Source organism: Dermochelys coriacea, chromosome 9, assembly GCF_009764565.3.
Source record: "Dermochelys coriacea isolate rDerCor1 chromosome 9, rDerCor1.pri.v4, whole genome shotgun sequence".
Taxonomy (NCBI): domain Eukaryota; kingdom Metazoa; phylum Chordata; order Testudines; family Dermochelyidae; genus Dermochelys; species Dermochelys coriacea.
In genome coordinates, this window is record NC_050076.1 from 80,228,305 (window position 1) to 80,248,330 (window position 20,026).

Sequence of the window (20,026 nt, forward strand, 5' to 3'; positions counted from 1 at the left end):
TCTGTTCATTCCCTCTCAAGCATCTGGCACCAGCCCGTCAGAAGACAGGATACTGAACTAGAGGGACCATTGGTATGATCCACTATGGCTATTCTTATGTTCTTAGAAAAATAGGTTCTGAATTCTATTCCTAATTCCTGGGGGCATCAAATCCCCCTGACATATTCTTTGTTAGATTTAGTGAGCTAATGTATCTATTCCTCTGTGTGATTCAAGATATCCTCAAAATAGTTTTCTCAGCTTGGAGACAAGGATTTTGCCCTTTACCCCTTCCCATCCCTGTCCTATCCAAAAACCACAAAAACATGGATTTCAAATACAGGCATTAGCAAAAAGCTTTTGACAGACTAATCTTGCTAACATTCCTTTTACTAATAGGTAAAAAAACATAGCAGCTTGCTAGCAAATAGCAAATACTCCATAATCATAGTCCTATCTTTAAATCTGTCTAAGCAAAAGCTGACAGGTGGGCAGAAGTTTAGTACTAATTGCACAATTACTCTAATGCAATACCGATCAGAAGATGCTGTGAGCCTAAAAGTGTCTTAAAATTATCAGCCAAATGCAGTAATTATAACTCAAGTATTTGCTCAATTTTTCACCAAACCAGACCTTGCCAAGAGTAAAATTACATTAGTACTGAGCAATTACTGCAAAAATTGCAAAAGCAAGGCAAGCTATTGTGTTTAAGAACTTTAAAGGACTGAAGAGAAGACTGGAAGAAGTCTCTCATCTCTATGATTTTCTGCAAGCAATTTTATCTAATGTTGTATTGTTATGCATCGCTTATGTTTTTTGTTTTCTTTTTAAAAACAATTCCCATTAAATCATCCTCCACTGACTTAGCATTTTGTTTAAAAAAATACCCTGTTCATTTTAAACTAAAATCTCTCAACTCTCTCCTCAAAATACAATAAATGAAGTTACAGAAGCTGCAAAACTGATAGAATCTATACAGTCAAACTCATTCAAATGACAGAGAATCTAGCAAGTTGGTCATTGCAGAACTCTGAATTCCATGTACTGCATTTCACAGCAGAGATTATGTTCACAAAATAGACTTGGAATGAAAGAACAGGCTGACATGTTTCTCAAGTCTTTCTTGGGAAGTGTGAAGGGGGACTGTGAAGCACAGAGATGCAAATATTCATTTCTGTTCTTTATTGAGGCAATTAAATAGCAATTTCTTTTTAAAGGTAATGCTGCCCTCCTGTGGCCACTTGGGCAAGAATATTTTTCAAGTAAATCAGATTTGACATTAACAGCTTGGTACACACCATTTAGAAGGGCAAGTAGCTAACCACTACTTATTTAACACTGATAATCCACATATAGGCATAGCAGCACAGCAAGTAGGAAGCACATCAAGAAGGTAATATGTTTAGAGAGTGAAAAATGTGATTGTGTTGTTTCCCTAGTGCTAGCTCCCCAACAAGTGTGACTGGTATTTGGAATAGCATATGCACTTTGTAACCTGAGGATAAACCACTACAGGTACTATATAAGTACACCTTTAGGTAGCTGGCTCAAATCCAAGCCAGGCTGGAGTCGCTGAAAGTCCTCATCCAGTTATTACCACCTGCCAAGTCTTTGCAGGCTAATAATTAAGCACATGCTATTGTTACTTCCTCCTAGTTCAGTATCTGATTCAAACACAGTAGCAATTAGACATATATGCATGTTTTGTGCCTGTTGCATGACCATTAACAACAGTTAGCCCCTCAGGAAGTAAGTAGTTCCTTGGCTGCAGGAATACAGCTCTTAAAAAGGTAATTTAGTTCCATACACAATTTTATCTGCTTGGAAGGGAGGTTACTACAGGGCTAATCAATGCAGTAAGGAGATTCAGCATTAAGAGTGGGTTACCTATGCCTTCTAACATGGCCTGGCTGTACAGTCATGCAGTGAGAAATATCACTAATAGAAATAAGCATCTAAGAGATTATTAATCTTTTAAAACCAGATATGGATGAATTCATTCCCAAGTCTTTCATTAGAAATGTGGGTAACTCCAAATAATAGCTCAGTAAGTTGTACTAAAAAGCAGGAGTTCTACAGTACCAAACAGGGTCACATTATGACAAAAAGTTACACGTGGAAAACTCCCCCATTGCCCATGTCTTGAGAGACTACACATGGTATGTTTTCAGTGAATCAGGGACAACAGCAAACTACACCTGTAAGATAACTGAAATTAGGTTCTTTGTTTCCCGATGTTCATACTGGTAGGGACCATGATCAGCTGCATTCAGGGACACTGCAAGTTTAGTAACCCTTTCACCTGAAGAAGCCTATGTGAGTGGACAGGTGTGAGAGGGACACAGATTAAGCAGGAGCAGAACCAGTATGGATCAGGATCAGACAGAGTACAATTATTAAACCAACTCACAGAAGTGTTAACAGAGTGCCCTAATGGGAGCTGTGTTCCTACCCTAATATAGGAGGTTTTTAGTACAGTGAATAGGGTAAGTCCTACTAGGACTTTTTCTCCCCTGCTTTGCACCTTGGCGTGCACACATGTGAAAACGGGGTGCAAAATACTACCATGTCAGAATTCACAAGTTACTTGTACCCAGGGGGAATTTTACAAGCATTTTAAAACCCAAGCCAATGGAGAAAGAAGAAATGCTTCTTTCCCCATCCTTCCTTAATTCAGACCATCTTCCCTGAAGACCACATAAAACTCATGTTCCTTTGGACAAAGGCTGGATAGGATTTCCTTTAGAGCCGGTCACAAGAATGCTCTCGGCCCCATAGGTAGCTGCTGTGTTCCCTCCCAGGTCCTGGTAGCTCAGGTTGCATAATGCTTACCATAAAGACTGTCCAAGTTGGCATTTAAGAAAATATTAACATTATAGAGAACTTCCAGCTAACATAGATCCTAGAGTGCAGTCAACAGTACAGCACATACACTACTTTCAAACCATACACACTGTGTCCCTTTCAGTATTTTAATGTATTACTTTAAAATTTAACAAATAATTTACATGTTCTCTTTTTCACAGGTTCAGGAGGTATAAGGGAAGAAGATTGAACTTAATTCAGATTCAAAGGGGTTTTCAAAACGTACAAGTGAAAATGTCAAAGTTTGAGTGGGAAAGAATACCAGTTTATGCATCAGAAGAGCATCTGCTTTCACTATAGAAAAATTATACATTTCATTAAGGCAAAAAGTCTACTCTACTCCCCACATCCTGACCTTCCCCTCTCCCCATCACCAGCGTTAAAATGGAAAGAGAAACACTGTTCCCCTTGGTAAGTAAGACAGCAAATGACCATATGCATCCTCAAACCATAAACAAATAAATATTGTGCTTTTATGGATTAACTGTACACATTCTTTTGGAGGACTACAAAGATATAAGCCAGATACAATGGGTATACGATTTACAATCAGATCAGCATGTTCAGAGTAGATTTAGAACCACTCAATATATGTTACCCCAGACTACTCATACAATGCTGCAATTCTGAAGGAACATAGTCAATTGGAATTGATCAGTTTCTAAAGATAAATTAGAAGTAGGGGCAGGTGTTACACCTGCCCACGTTTGTGATTTTAGAGTTACCTTTTCCTATTTTAAAATCCTTGACCTCCACCCAAATGCTGTGGGAACAATCAACTTAAACAGCGGTAAGCTAACTGTGCACAAAATGCTGTCAAATTTTATTCAGCTATAGTCATATTTGTACCTGCTGTTAATAACAGAAAAGGCTTCAGACAGAAGTGTGATTTTTTTCAGTTGCTGGTATCCCTTTAAGTGTGTCCCCAAACCTCACAAAGGGAAGAATTGCTGCACACACATAAAATTTCAACCATACCATGTTGTAAACAATACATGAAGAGTGCAAAACTTGTCTCTCCATCTGACAGATGAACATCTGTAGCCAGGTGCTTTACCTGTCCACATATTAGTATGGAAACATTTTATCAATAGGTACTTCAGGTTACCCATAACTATTTTAGGTGTATTATAACTACAGCAAACATGAGCAATGTGTGCATCTTGGATAAGTCACTCCAGAACACATGCATTTCCGACATCACAATCAAACTCTTAAGATGGAGAGTCCTCAGGCTATAGTAATATCTTTGATCTATAGTCAGTCAACTTCCTGTTCACAAGAATCATAGAAAATTAGACTAATTTTAGCTTCTAGCTTTTATGAATTGAAATAAAATCAACAGAAAGGAACAACTGTGAAGCCATACAACTTGATGCCCATATTCAGGGCTGCTTGCCTTCTCAGCATATTTTTTTCATAAGATACAGCTTTGTTTACAAAAAGGGTTAGACTTTCAAAAATACAAACATTTCCCTTCCTCCTTCAACTAATAGACCAAGACAAATATATAGACACGCTTCTTCAGAACAGATGATAATGCTGTATAGAGAATTGTTTTTAAAAGGGTTTTTTTGCATACTTGAAATACACTGTATCAACAGGGAAATTTTAGTGCAGTTAGGTGAATTTACTGTAACAATGAACTGTAGCAACTAGAAGCAGTGATGGTTTTTTAAAAAAATGTTGGTTTATTCAACTGGAATCATGAAACTTCAGAATATATACAGTTCCTCACCTGCATCCTGTTGTACGCTGTTATAGGCTTTAAGGAGTTATGCTTTCTAAGCAGGTGTATATGCATTTATTGACTTTACTGCTTTGAAAGGGAGTAGTTACATGCTAACGGAATTGCTGCTACAAGCCAAAAGTTACACCTTCACTGTATAACCAGAACATTTTCCCCTACCCCTTTTCACATTAAAAACTCTGTAGAATAAAAACCCTCTAATGGCTACTTTTAAATGATTAAATCAACAAAAATAACCCTCCTCCTCCAGTCATAACCTAAGAGCAATATATTAATTCTCATAGAACAAGCCACCTTGAAGCTCAGAAGTAAACAAAATAAAGCATGAATGGAGTATTTTAAATCATGCTTCTCAACATTTGTAGTTTAAATTAAAAACTCCTCTTTCCTGAAAACTGTCCCCTCTCAAGGAGATATTGATAAATTACAGTGTTATTTATTTTAAAGAAATTCAGACCTAAGTTTAAATCATAAGAGACACTGAAAAAAAAATTTCAGAAAAAATTGACTTTCTAGAAAGCGTGCACAACTATGCTTTGATTATGTAATTCTTACTCTTATGAACAATGCCACTGATCTTGATGAGAGTACTCATTTGAGTAGGAATGAGTAACTGGACCCAAAGAGTCTAATTTTAATAATCTAACAGATTTGCTATCTTTTTCACTTGCCTAAGATATTAGTTTTTAACAACTTATAAAGTGCACTTGATTTAAGCGGGACTGAAAAGGTGAACTGCACAGCTTTAAAAAAAAATATACAAAGCCATTTCACATCCCATATCAGTAACAATTTGAGTATGAACTTAAAAATGCACCATTGCACACTTGAAATGCATACTTTAATCTGAATACTTACAGCTCCCTCAGCAGCAAATGAATATAGCATAAGAAAGCCAGTAAATGAAGCTGTCTGCTCCACAAACTCACGGATGTCAACTATTGCAGACAGGAAGAAGCAAGAGCCCCAGGTCTTCGCAGGGAGTAACTGATTCATGTTTGGCGGGCACAAAGGGTGGGGAGAAAACTGATTTAATTTCTTACAATCTACAGTCAGTCAGAGATTTGGGATCCTAAACGTGTGTATAAGAGTGTTTAGAAAGATCTGCACTTTATATTTAAAAATAAAACTAAGTATATTTACATCAAATAGGATCTGACTAGTCAATTTCAGGACTATTTTGCATCTATTACATAAGAAAGCATGAAATGATGTTCATCTTTAGAATTAACTATATATTTGAACAGCAACTTTCTCCCCCCTACCTCCACCCCAAGTTTTGATGTTTTGCAGCTCTCCTCATGTGTTGCTTACTATGCAACGCAAATAACCTCTGTGTGACTCTCAAAGAGTACCTATGCCAGATGTTATCTTTGTGTAGCTGTATCAGCTTCTGCAGCTGCTGAACAGGCATGTACACGTAGCACATATTTGAAGGAAGATTCCATCCCCTTTTATAAATATTCAGTCTAAATATACAGAAGTTTCATATTTCCCCCTACCAAAAGCAGGAGCCATATGCACAAAATGGTAACATTTACATGGAAATACCACTCCTCTAAACAACCAATAAATTACTCTAAGCAATTAAGCACCAGATCCCCATACTCGTTCAGAGCAGCCAACACCTTCACTTATGGACCATTTAATTCATTCCTCCATCCTAAATATAACAGGTCTGAGTCCTTGTTTTGTATGCTAATGGGCAAATGTCTCAAGTACCAAAAATTCAGTTCACTCAGTAGGAATGCATTGCAGCGATGGTACACTGCTCTCCAACTGCCCAATTCTCTGTTCAAAAGTTGTATAGTGATAGCTGGGCAATCAGTGCCATCACCTTCAAAGTAAAGAATCTGAAGCCTTCCTCTGGACTTTGACATTCTGATCTTGGGTTACCAAAGGGGAATTTGTAAGTGTCCAGTGTAAACACCATCTCCTTGTGAATATATATGGATCAGTTAGTGTCACACTAGTATTTGAGACATTTAGTTTGTGAACTGTTCCCAACACGCATGAAATGACTGAAGTGCATACGTGCACAAAAGCAGTTTGCATCAGTGTGAACAGAAACAGCTCCCTTCAGACATGCTCTGACAAAGAAAAGAATGGAACAAACATGCGTATTTTTGCTGAGACCTGAAATTTGATCCGAAAAGGAAAAATTATTGCCCGTGATGCACTTTGTTTAGATTTCACCTCTTTGCACATCTAGGAAAGAGACAGGATTTAGATACCCTTCTTCCCGTGGGTCAGCAAATGTGTTCTATTATTCATAGGGCAATATTCAATTTTAAAAAGAGAACTCCAAGCATGAACTGGAATTCTGCTAAGTCAGACAGTTATTACCTAGTCTTCAGTTATCAATCTTCTTGAAGTTCCAAGATAGGATTTTATCCTCTCCATTCTCACAGAGACTGCCTTCCTTCATCTGCATTTCTCTCTTCTCAGACTGGGCATTTTTTTAATTATACTAAACAGCAGGATTAAATAAAATTCAGTAGCTGGATTTCAGTATCTTTCGAGCAACTGGCTCCTTGTATATCTCATTCTTAGAAATGATGAATGCTTCAGCTCTCTGGCTTTATCCCATAGCCTATTTTTTTTACAATATGCAAGATCTATGCATTGGAGATAAAGCCCACAAATTAACAGCAGTATTTATGAAACTTCCAGTTCTCTGTGCTGTCTCTGTTGATCCTTCATCACTGATGTGTAAAGGTGAGAATCATCCAGCTGATAACAAAGTAGAAGAGGAAGATGGGATAAACAACAAGAGCTTTGCGATTTGGAGGCTGGCTGTCTGCCAGAAAAGCTGTGGATGCTGGTGACAAAGAGAGAACACACTTGAAATGTGCACAAAGCTAAAAGATTTTCAAACTGAATCAGAAACCAGTAAATGCTGCTAAATTAGGATCTCCTGTACATTTAAAGGTGTAGGGAAAAGCTATAATAAAGAGAAGACTCCCACATTTTGTGCTGAAGACATTTCTCCCCTTCACCACTTGTATGTCTTCCTTTATCAGTTGGAAAGGAAATATTTAGAGGATGTTACATGCCACGCAACATATTTTCAAAATAAGACTAGCACAAATACTGCAAAAATGTTTACATTAAATAAGTGTTTTCCAGTGGTATTTAACATGGGGACTTTATTTCCTGGCTTAATACTCCTATGTTGGTGTAATATACTGTTCTTCTCTTCTTCAAAAGCAACATATTATAGCAACCCTTCCTCCAGGCAAGAAATGCTAACTGCAGAGCAAATGTGAGTCTGTCAACATGGCTATGACCATGAGCATCAGCTGGTGCATTGGGAAGGGCAGACTCCCTTTCACCTCAAGGGCTGAGAGTGCTGCTTCCACAAAACCTCACCAACTTGGAGAGCCCAAACCATGATCTCTTCTTGACCTATGCTACCAGCAGACTGCCCGGCAGGCCCACCTTTCTTAACAAAAAAATCATTAAACTCTTAATTCCTTTGCATCCATGATACAGTTCTGTTGCTAAAACTTCCTTACCTAGGATTGACCAGCCAAACATAGCCATCACTACAACAAGTCGCACAATGAAGCTGACAGTCCCCGAGCTTGCTAGTAGTACCAGCCTGCACACGAGCATAGCCACTGTCAGAGGCAGGACACAGTAACCCAGGACACAAAGGCTCTGAAAAAAAGAACTAGAAAGGGGCAAAGGGAGATGGAGGAAGACAGACAAGGAAGTTGTGTCTGAGTAACAAAAATGTTATTCCACACACTGGAGCATTTTCATTGCTATTGTTCATATGTATACTCACATGGTTCCTCCCAGCAGTTTTGAGTTTAGTGTAATGACAACTGATCCAAACCAGATGATAACAAAGACCTCAGCAAACTGGGGACCTCCATCTTCTTTACTGTCTGCTGACCCTCCCTGAAGCATCCTGAGGCAGAGAATAGAGCAAAATACTAGATGAACACAGGGCAGTAACTTTATTTCATGTTTTATTTCTAACATCTGTATTAAGCCTAAGAGATGATGACTCTCAGGTAGGTTGGAGGCAACTTTCTCTTTGTTTATTATTTATCATGTTTATAGCATGATCAGTTCTGTACAAAAAAGAAGACAACTCATGCCCCATGGAGTTTATAGTGCAAGTTAGACAGACAAAGATACTTCAGTAATACAATGATGGAGGCCATACAACAGTGGATGGTCAAAGGAAGGTCATATCTTAAAGTGGTATGGAGGGTTGTTTATTTTTAAACAGATTTGGATGCACTGCTTATGTTGAAAGATTATCAACAGACACATTAAGAAAGGTTTTGAATGAGACAGAACTGATGCACAAAGCTAAGGAAAGTCAGAAGAGCAGCACAGAAGAATGAGGTAGTAATGGACTTTGTCCCATAGATCAACAAGCACTTTCCAAAGGTGGGTTTTATTCCCATTTTACAAGTGATTTACCCAAGGAGAAACAATGAGTCAGTAGAGTGACAAGCAACAGAACTCAAGTCTCCTGATTTGGAATCCTGAGTTCTATCCACTGAACCACAATATGAGGGACTAAAAGTGAGGCTTGGACAGATGAAACAAATGTGACCGAACTGAAAGGTATGCCACTTAAAAAAATAAATCATTTCTCTAAAAGATTTTACCTACAACTCTTACGTGTAATACCCAAGATTACTACAACTGAAAGATGAGAAAAATTAGTTAATTTGCGCCACAGGTTCTTTACTTTGTGCAGTCGACAGTACTTTATGTCTAATCAATTTCTCTGTTTTGTTGATGTAGATCTTTTGCATTATCACTTTTAAAAAAAATAGGAAAGTGCAACTTAAAAAAAAAAAAACAACAAATTGGCCAGGGAGACTCAGGAGCAGGTATAACTAGTGTAATGGGAATGAGGATCACAAAGATTTTATTACACTGTTCTGGCAGCGTAAGAATGCCTTAGTGTAAATGAGAATCTAAAATACATATATGGCCCCTATTACTTTAGTATCCAAACACCTTACAATCTTTAATGTATTTATCCTCACAACGTTCCTGCAAGTAGTGAAATACTATTAACTATCTTAAGGTGGAGAAATGAAACACAGAGACTAAGTGACATGCCTAAGGTCACACAAGCAAAGCAAGGAACTGAACCTGGATCTAAAGATAAAAAGGAGAGGTCAGAGATGGAAGACAGGTAACCGCCACCATTTTGGCTGTCGCCAGGGATTGAACCATGGATTTCTGAAAAATCTGCAGTCTTGTTCTGGACACGCCTTTTACTATGTTTGTACAGTGCCCATCACAAGGGGGCCCTAATCTGGTTGAGGCTTCTAGGTGCCACTGCAATATAAATGATAATGTCAAAACTACTTTCAATATTACTAGATGTCAAGTAGATTATGCTCTTTCAAGGTAGTTAGAATCTGATAGGGAATATACTGAAGACAGTATCTGATACACACCTTTTAGTTCCATATGCCTTCAGATCATTTAAAGTAACCTACTTTTGGGGGTAAATTAATTCCTACCTCATTGGAATGAAGAAAGTAAGTAGTGTTCACAATACTTTGCAAATATGAAATGCTAAGTGATGTATTCTTAGAGTATTGCTACATTAAACATGTATTCTGCAGTAGGACCCAGAAGGCCTAATCCAGATTGGGGTCACACTGTGTTGTATGCCTAGCACATACATGGTCCATGCCCTGAAAAAATTACAGCCAAGATGACAAGTTAAATGGATGGAGGAAGACAGTCAACTATATACAATTTTTATGTACATGCACATTTATTTTACCATAGATAAAAAGTAAATTATCCCCATGGTGGGTTTGTTTTTTCCAACATACAACATTGGTCAGGTGAAAAAGGGAACAGTCGATAGCTATAGCTTCCAGACCATTAGTACAACTCATGGATGACTTAGTATTGCAGCTGTACATATAAAAGGAAAAGTGATATAGTAACTAGGTTTTTTTTAGAATAGTATCCAACAGTTATGCATTATGGACCATCACTCATTGCTGCAAAAGTTAAGGATGGTGTTATTTTAACCAGGAGAATCAAAGCCTTGCTCTTGTTTGTTTTTTCATATCCCCATACAGATTTAAAACAGACTGCCTGTGGGATCTATAACTCAATCATGTTGTGCAAGGTGCAAATAGAAACTTATTCAAATATATAAACTTGCCCCATGGGATATTGCCTCCTGATCCAACCATGCTAACAGCATTTTAAAAGTCAAAAGAAGAGAGTAAGGCTTTCGTGCTTTACAATTATGAAGCAAAATAAAAACAATTTAGCAGACTTTCAGTAGCGTAAGTTTGCTTTGGAAGCTGCCCTCAGTTGTATTTTGAAATGACAAATGGGTAACAAAAAAACAATAAATCCAGAGTTTTCATATCACATGAGTGTCTCACTGTGGATGAGCAACAAAGCTTGCATTTCTCTTTCTGGATAATGCATATAAAATGCGGAACATTTAGCCCAAAGAATACTTGCTGTACACACTAAAATCAAGAATTACCAGAACCTCTGTAGTATTCAATATAATTTATCCCCAAGACAGCAGGGCTAGACAGGAATAATTTATTACCTACATATACCCTAAAATCCCAAATAAAAAGAGATGCCCTTAATAAGTTTAGGGTTTTAGACAGTCAATTGCTCACAAGTTTCACCATTAATATCTGTAGCACACCAGCCTAAGCACTAGAGTAACATGACCATGACATGTCAGAAATTCCCTCCACCATTCACACATAGAAAGATAACAGGTACTTACAGTGCAAGTGACACACACAGCACCAAAGGTCCCCAAAGATCCCCTGTAGAGAAAGAAACAGAATGACATCAGATACCAATGTTCAGAACAGTATCTCTCCAGGAAAAAATGGTATTAAAGCAGCCCAGTGTATCCCTTTTCCAGTTCCCAATCCCGTAATTGTCATAGCTAACATGTGGTGTCATATACTGTATATAAAGATGCATTCAAATTAAGAACATCTGGACTCATTCTGATAAACAGTTCACTTTAAAGAGATGTCAGTGTTGTTCTGCCTCTTCACACAACTGCCTCATTTGCTTTTGTTATTCTGTATCTTGCAGAGAAATAACATATGGCTATTCTATTTTCCAGATATTTCATTAAAGCAAAGACTTCGTCCAACCCATGCAGTGACTTTCAGGAATATTTGTCTTGTAATGTTGGTCTTCCCAAGATTTAGAAAATCTGATACGTACAGTCTCTAAGGAGCGCGCTGCTCTTTTTGGGATACATGACATGCACAAATTTCTTTCCAACTGCCTTTAGATCTCGCATCTGAAATACACAAATGACATCTCTAGTACACCATTTCACAGGTATTAAGGTGTTAACAAAATGAAGGGGGAAATACTTTTGTAAGCTATATATCATAACACAGCACTGATATTAAATCAAGTGATATTTGGGTCAAATACTTTCTATAGCATGCCTTATAATAGTATAAAAATTAGATTCACAGCAACCGGTAACTGGATAATAGTCCCAGTGCTTGAAATCAGCTAGATTCCTCTTTTCATAACATCAAGCTAATAATGTTATTTGTTTGCTGCTCCAAGAAGAGGAGATTTCGTTATCTGGCTAATTCCTCATCCCCCGCTTGATGCCCTGGCAACTACAGAAATTTTCAGTGAGTCACAGAACAAATTTGAGGATTTTTATGTTTATAATTCAGATTCCTTGCCCAAAAGAGTTTGTTTTGTAAAATTTTGAATTTTAACCAATTACAAAGCAAAAAACCAACATTCCTTGTGGTATTTGGCCAAGAGATCAGAAAAACTTCATGTGTTATCACAGATACAGTAAAGCAGTTGTTTTCAACCTTTTTTCATTTGCAAACCCCAAAACATTTCAAATGGAGGTGCGGACCCCTTTGGAAATTTTAGACATAGGCTGTGGACCCCCAAGGGTCCACAGACCACAGGCTGAAAACCACTGCAGTAAGGGATATAAACTCACAATAGTATCTTTAACAGGTTCATCCAATGTGGAGTAATCTTCATCAGGGGAGTGAGATCCAACAGGAACCCTGATCTCCCCTTCCACTGGAATATCTTCTGATATTGACACATCTGAGAGACCTGCAAACTAATTGATTTTTTAACATTTTTTTTAATATAGAAAATAGCTGATGTTTGCCTAGGAATTTTTGTGCAGAGTATAAAGAGAGTAATGAGCAATCTACATTACAAAGAGAATATTTAAAAAAGTATTCTAGTAGCAGCCTCCCTATTTCAAACAATTCACAACTAAGAGGCAAGCCACAATATGTGAGCAGGAGGGACCATAATTACAATCAAAGGTTATTTTCTTCTCCCATCAATAAACCCCAAGTACTCCCTCCCCTGTCACCTTATGACTTTCGTTTGTCCTTATTTACATTGTAAGCTCTCTGGGTCAGGGTACAAGATTTGTGTGTCCTGTAAAGAGCTGTGTACATTGATGGTGCTATATAATTTATAATAATGACAGCAATGCATTTTGCACAGCATGAAAGCAGGGATCACTATGAAGTGAACAATATACACATATCCATATCCCTAGCATATATTACACAGATGAAGCACCAAATGAAGTGTATGTGGTGAATAATACATTTCTCCACCACCAACAGCCATAACAGGATTTTTACACCTATTGTTGATGCAAGCAAATAAGGAGTAGCCTGGTCTGCTCTGAAGGGAACCCTGTTCAGGAGGGCCTATAAAGTGCCAGAGGAAAGTTTCTAAAATAATACTATTGCTGTGCTTGACTCTAGCAGCTATCATGGGGGGGTGGACGGGAGGGAGAGAGAAGAGTGGCAATTATTTAAGCCTTCCCCCTTATCCGCCCTATGCCCATGAGTTAGTGCGACTGTCTCCAAGTTACAGGTGAAGAAAACTGAGGCACGGAAAAGCAGAGTAGTTTTCCCAAGGTCTCTCAGAAAGTCCGTGGCAGAAATGGGAAACACACCGGCCCCATTCGAACCACTAGACTCCTCTTTCCCCCAAGCCCAGGACAAACCCCAGGAATCCATGAGCCACCCACAACCTCTAGACCCTCCCCCTCAGCTCAACCGCTGAGCTGAACCCCACACCGCAGCCAGGAACAGAACCCAGGAGTCCGGGCGCGCCCCCCCCCCCCCCTTCCCAGCTCTGGCCCCTCCACCCCGGCGTGGCGGTGCTGGGTCTCCCCCATACCTCTCACCGCCGGGAGGGGCCGGGCCACGCCCCGACTCTTTTCTTACCAACGGTTTCGCGGGTCCCCCAGCCCTGCTCTCCTCTGCCTCCGCCATCTTGGCCCCGCTCCCCGGGCGGCTGTTGATGCGACGTGGAGACGGATCCACTGCCTCATCGGCCCGCGCGGCGCGCATAGAGATTGCGTCACTCGCCCGAGTAGCCGTGGCAACGCCGGACCCAGCCCCCGGAGGGGCGGCTGGCGTAACAGCCGAGATTTAAAAGGAGAGACGCCGCCGACTCCAGTGGGGGAAGGGGACACAGCGCCGAGCCGAGCCTCTTAAAGGGCCACACGCACCCTCACAAAGGAGAGTTCTCAGTCTCTGGCATTAACCTCCCCCCCCCCACACACACATATACATATTCAGGGGCACGATCCCCGCATGGAGGCTCTGCAGGGAAGCTGTCTATAGGCACATGCAATGCAAGGTACCCTTGGGTCCCCCACTCTAATCCGCGATACTCAGGGCCCTACCTCTATGGGGCCCTTTGCAGCTCACAAGCCAGCTGGATGTCCTGCCTGCCCGAGAGGGGAAGGCAGCTCACTCTTCCCTGTGCACACTCTTCCCACTTGGGATACAGCACTGGGGGGACTGCAATCTACCTGGGGTCTGAGTGGCCCCCAGAGGAGAGCAGAGCCTTGGAATCGGGGCAGGCAGCCTGGCACGCTACAGCAATGCCCTACTCTGTGCTGGATGAGGTGTGTCAGGATGAAATGACCCACACATCAGCGAGAGCTGGGGTTGAGAAGGACATAGTGGAAAGATTCATGCCTTGTATTATCCATCCAGCTATCTGGAGTGCCCATCACCACAGCATCCCACCCACATAAGTGATTTTGTCCGAACCTCATAAGTGTCTCTGGCTTCCTAAGTCTTTATATTAGTTACAGAGAATTCCCTAATGGCGGCTCTTTCTCGAAAGCTGATCTGGAAGGCCTCCGTCTCTAGGGATAAGAGACATTCAGGTTCCACAATCCTTTGACCTTGACCTCTGTTCTGTGTCAGCCCTCAATCAGATCAATTAGTACCAGTTATGGTGGTGGTTGTTTGTGATGTGGACACCTGTTCCCTAGGATTTGGACTCAGACCAATCAAAAAAATTACAGAGATTTTAAAGTTGGTTGGATGTTTAAAATACGTAAATGGACAAACCCTGTCAATAAAAATCAGTTTCCACATTGCTTTATCCTCTAGAATCAAATCATCATGCTCAAAGAGTGGGTTGAGAGATTTGTGCTCACATTTTGGCTAGTGAAGATGTGTCATTTGTCTAGTCCCAGTTCATGCATATTACTAAAACAGAATTTGTCTTGATCAATAGTCTCTGTGAAGTGCAAGATTGGCACAAGAACATCAGGAAATCTGCATGTCTGGATGGAGGTGCCTTGGAAGAGCTGCATGTGGGGGCCTATGACTGGAATAGCAAGGTGGCAGGTCAGGACTGAATTTGCATCAGTGTCCTTGGCTAAAATCCATGCTATCAGTTCCTCAGTGTCAGCAGCAATAAATTCAGTCACAGTTTTTAAATGAGATGTTATTAACCAGTTTCCTTCCTATTTTAGTAATAGCACAACAGTTAGAAGAGGAACCTTATTGTTTAATATGTAAACAAACATTCTTCCATATTACTGTAAAGAGTGTTTGTTTGAAGTTCCAGGCTACATTGACAAAAAGAAGATGAAAACATCAACATTTTGACCTTGAGATAAGTCTCGAGGGCCAATGTGCTCGTAGATCATCTTCTCTTGTTAATATAACCTGCAAAATATTAAAGAACTGTACAGATCAACATGAAAGAATAAGTGAGATTTTATTAAGCAGCTTTAATAGTATTTAAGTACATTCAGACTCTAATATGATTTTATTATTCTGTTCTGTTCAGAGCATGTTGGTGGAAAAGAAGGAAGATTTAGTTTTACCAATTAATAAGTTTCCTTACTTTTTAAGGGGATAAACGTGTTCTGCATTAATAAAAAACAAAAAAGAGGAATGAATAAGAAGACACATAATCACATATTTGTATAAATTGGAAATTTTCTATTCCTGTTGGTCCTCATGAACAAGTGTGCGCAGTAGACATAGTATGGAGATTTTATCAGTATAAAATAAAAGTTCTCATGTTTTATCTTGTTCTAAACAAGACATTTAAATGAAACAATGAGGATTAAATTGTTAATTTTTCTAAACAGAAAATCATGTATAAAATGACTTGCAGATTATATGAGCAAAACCAAAACCCCTATTTACAGTTGCTAATAAAAGTGTACAGATTACAGGAATTTAGGACAAAGGTTTTAGCCCTGCTAGCTTGCTGATTTAAAGGGACATGCTTTTTTAAACTTAAATGCTCAAGCCAATAATAAAAGAAAAAGCTGTGACTGAAAATAGAGTTTGTGGCTCCAGTCCTGCAAAGATTTAACTTGCATGCTTAATTTTATGCATTGTGCCTAACTTCATTGAGATCACTCACAGAACATAAAGTTTATGCTTAGCATATGCATAAATCTCCACAAAATGGTCATTTTGTGAGGGTCCCAGGTGTGGCTTAGCAGTCACACAGCCCCACTTTAGGGTACATTACTAGGGGCCAAGGTAAATCAGAGCAGCCAACACTGATCACTCAATCTGAGTTTTTGCTCAGTCCATGCTACTTTGTCCCTTCAGTGCCGGATTCTCTGGAAGAACAGCCCCTCGGAGCTACTGGGTGGCGCTTGGAACCTCTCACTCATCCGATGAAGCGATGTTGCTCATGAAAGCTTATGCGCAAATAAATCTGTTAGTCTCTAAGGTGGCACAAGTCCTCCTTTTCTTTTTGCGAATACAGACTAACACGGCTGCTACTCTGAAACCTGTCACTCACTCACAAACACAACACAGATCCTGCGGAAAGAAAAACTACACCTCCCAGGCAGCCTTGCCTACGCCATCCGGAGGAGGGAGTGGTGCTCCAGCGGGATTCATTGTGGTTCTGTTTCCGCAGGGAACGCGTTTGCAGCAGCTGCCGTGCCTCTGTTGTGTCTCCTCCCTCCTGCCTCCCTGGATGCTGCCTGCAGAGAGTGAGGCTACATTAACAACAACGTGTTAACCCTTGAGGGCTCAGCCAAGTGCAGACAGCTAGAGCGAGGAAGAGATGCTAGCTCATCAAGCGGAAGAGAGATCCTCCAGCAGCACCAAGGCATTCCCTGGGAACTATCCCATCTGAGAGCAATACGGTTGCGTAGGAGAAGCTTGTGGCGCTCATGAGCAGGTCCCCGGACAATCCTCTCTGAATAGACTGCGGGGAGATGTGGGGGAAGGGGAGCTGCTGCTAACCAGTGAGCAAGAAACGGAAGGGGCTCAAGGAGCTGAAATAGGACAGCGTCCCCGTGGAAGTCTGGTTTAAACGTAATGCTCAGGGTTATGTGTTGCTCTGCAGGCGGATCGGGGCGGAAACTACTGTTGCCACAGACCCAGAGGTCCCTTTTCCTTGAGGGAACAAACAGCTCTCCCTGCTGTTTCTTTAAGAGCGCAGGAGGAAAGGGGAGGTGCCAGCCTCTGGAGGCTGTGAGGGCTTGAGGAACACAAGGAAGGAAATCCTCGCACAAAGCGGAGCGGGAGCGGAGCTGGCCGGACGCCACCCAGCCGCGCCAGCCCCTGCGTTCATTCAGAGCAGCCAGATGCGTTTGTAGATGGGGAGAGGTTTGAGTGGAGGTCACCTTTGCAGATCAGAGAAGGGGAGTGAGAGAGCCGGGACCCCCGAGCGCGGCTGTTTGGGTGGATTTTCAGTAAGGAATGGAAAGGACACCGGCGACTTGCTGAGGAGTAAGACGAGGACAGTAGTGAATAGGAGGATCCAGTACCAAGTCATACCTAGAATGCTTCAGAGGTCGTACACATTTGTTTTATGTTTTCAGTAGAGAGCAACCAAGCAGCCTGCCCCTTCCTTCTGTGATATACAAATCAAAGCTGGTATCCTCCGGAGACAACGACAAGGATCTCTGCCGTTTTAGGAGTGAGTTGGGCACTAAGAGCTTGTTTGCTTTTCAGGAATTTTGACATTTTTTTTAAATTGGAGAATTCTTTTTTCATTTCGATTTTAATTTTTTCTCCAAGGAACATGGGGCATCCTGCGTTAGAATTCAGCGACTGCTACCTGGACAGTCCGGATTTTCGAGACAGGCTGAAATGTTATGAGCAGGAGCTGGAGAGAACCAACAAATTCATAAAGGATGTGATTAAAGATGGGAATGCACTTATCAGTGCTATAAAAAGTAAGTAACATGACGTGGCTTTGTTTAAACATTCATTTATACCTGTGCAATACATACATGGTCTATAGCTTTCCAACAATGCTAATAATATCTGTGCATTATTACCATATTATACACTGATCATGTGCTACTATGTAAGGATACTTACTTAAATATATCTGTGCATAACCAAACTCTTGTCTTTTTAATAATAGATGCAACAAATATACAATAATCATAATTTCCTATTGTGCATTTGGACAATTTTCTGACTGCAGCATGTAAGGAAGCTCCAAATATTGCCTCTCTTACAATAAAAGATATTATTTCACCCACCTTGTCTCTGCAATATGTGAGATATTTTACATATCTGTCAGTATAAAATTCTCTATTTAAAATTAAACTTTCTGTAGTTAGTGTGCAGAGCTCTTTTCTCTTCATGCAGTTTTTTCTGAATGTTACTGTTCTTATTGATGGCCCTTTGAACAGATGTTGTAGGGTGAGTGCACCGGGGTATGTTATGTGTATATTGTCAATATAAGTGCATAGTACACCCCAGTGACAAGTTAGTGTGCTTCATTGAAACAGACAATAACTTTTGTTGATGAGCAACAGTTTTATCAGCTTACTTATTTATGGTATAATGCAGGTAAGTGTGATACAACGTAAGTACAGACACAACATGATGAAGTAAAAAGAAAAACGGCTGCTACTCTGAAACATGATGAAGTGTGTTTGTTTGTTTTCCTAACAGGAAGTACCAACATTTTCCAATATAATTATTACCCCATGTAATGAAGAACAGTTCAAATACAGTAAGGTTAAATGCAACCTTCCATTCTGGTTTCTGTAGTGTAGGACCTGAGACTAGAACAAAGATCAATGCACATATTTTACTTTGCCTCCATTGATGGTTATAGAGGCCAGAATCTCTTCAGAGGAGATTAGCACTCTGATTCAAAGGGAGAAGACCATGAACAATAGTTAAAATAATACCAATGAAGGCAGCATTTCCCCCCACGTTGAAATGTTCCTTGATGGAATAAGTCTAAAGCAGAGGGAGTCTATTTAAATCATCTTCAATGACTTCAGTGGGAGGTAGGTGCCTAAATGCTTTTGTGAATCCCACCCTTAGTCTCTCTGTACCTCTGTATAACACAGGAATAATAGTACTTCCCTACCGGACTGGGGGTATTGTGAGGATATATACATCAAAAATTATTAGGTGTTCAGATGCTACAGTGTGGGGGCCAGATAAGTACCTAAGATAAAAGTTTCAATCCTTGGCTATAAAACAATAGGGGGTGGGGTTATCCATTGTGGTGATTGTACTACAGGAAGTTCTTGTATCTATCACTTTTCCTTTTCTCTCTTTGGTTTTGCCTGCTACAGCTGAGGTCAACGAACTCAGTAGCTACTAGGCCATTGGTTTTCTTATTTGGAAAATGAAAAGCTTCAGTTAGTTCATACAGTGTCAATAAATGGATATTTATTTAAGCAGCTCAATAGCCTGCTGTAAGGATGAGAAGGAGAGAGGTGGAGGGGCTAGATACTGTTCTGCGATTCAGCTCTGTTGGCACAAAGGGACTAGGAAACCATCAAATCCCCTCAACTGGGAATTCCCTGGTGTGAGGGAGTCTTCATCTTCAGGACAATCCCAAGCTGGCATACAGTTGGCCTAGCTAGCATCTGTGATACTCTGCGACTCCCTATCGGGAATGGGAAGGGTAATATCCAGAGTGCTAGTGCCCTCTGCCTATTCTCTGCTGGTGTATTGACCTCTTAAGGCCATAACTAGTTAGAGTAGTTTTGAACAGATCTTGAGGCTGGTCTGCATGGGGCCAGCATAGAATTAGGACCAAAATCTTGGAGCCACAACTGTCCCCATTGTGCCCCCCTTGATTCTAGTTGCATGCAGTGGATATTGGAATGATTTACTACCACATTACTTCATTACATGAATG

General features: G+C 40.3%; 2 protein-coding genes across 6 annotated transcripts in view; one reads left to right on the forward strand and one right to left on the reverse strand.

Annotated features, from left to right (window-relative positions):
* Positions 1-2,937: 2,937 nt before the first annotated feature.
* On the reverse strand, positions 2,938-14,042 carry YIPF6 (Yip1 domain family member 6). The gene is made up of 7 exons (XM_038417681.2): positions 13,843-14,042; positions 12,576-12,704; positions 11,816-11,894; positions 11,358-11,400; positions 8,388-8,513; positions 8,113-8,270; positions 2,938-7,415 (listed from the first exon to the last, which is right to left on the reverse strand). Exons 1-7 carry the CDS (start codon positions 13,966-13,968, stop codon positions 7,297-7,299), a joined length of 780 nt encoding a protein of 259 aa, XP_038273609.1. The 5' UTR covers positions 13,969-14,042; the 3' UTR covers positions 2,938-7,296.
* Positions 14,043-16,754: 2,712 nt separating this feature from the next.
* OPHN1 (oligophrenin 1) overlaps positions 16,755-20,026 on the forward strand; it is a 133,221-nt gene continuing 129,949 nt past the window's right edge. For 2 of the 5 annotated variants that reach the window (XM_043492034.1, XM_043492033.1), the window contains exon 1: positions 17,980-18,083. Coding sequence is in view for 3 of the 5 variants with exons in the window: in XM_038416333.2 (XP_038272261.1) it covers positions 17,930-18,083 (154 nt within the window). In the remaining 2 variants the exon portion in view is untranslated. Of the gene's footprint in view, positions 17,825-17,925; positions 18,084-20,026 lie in introns of those variants that run through there. The other 3 variants (XM_038416333.2, XM_043492032.1, XM_038416332.2) reach the window with 3 other exon arrangements.

Excerpts from the sequence above, each read along its gene's own strand:
- YIPF6 (XM_038417681.2), bottom strand. The coding sequence starts at position 13,968 with ATGCGCGCCGCGCGGGCCGATGAGGCAGTGGATCCGTCTCCACGTCGC. Across the intron at positions 11,895-12,575 it reads AACCTGTTAAAGATACTATT|ATGCGAGATCTAAAGGCAGT; the intron begins GTGAGTTTATAT and ends TGTGTATTTCAG. Across the intron at positions 8,271-8,387 it reads AAACTGCTGGGAGGAACCAT|TTCTTTTTTTCAGAGCCTTT; the intron begins GTGAGTATACAT and ends GCCCCTTTCTAG.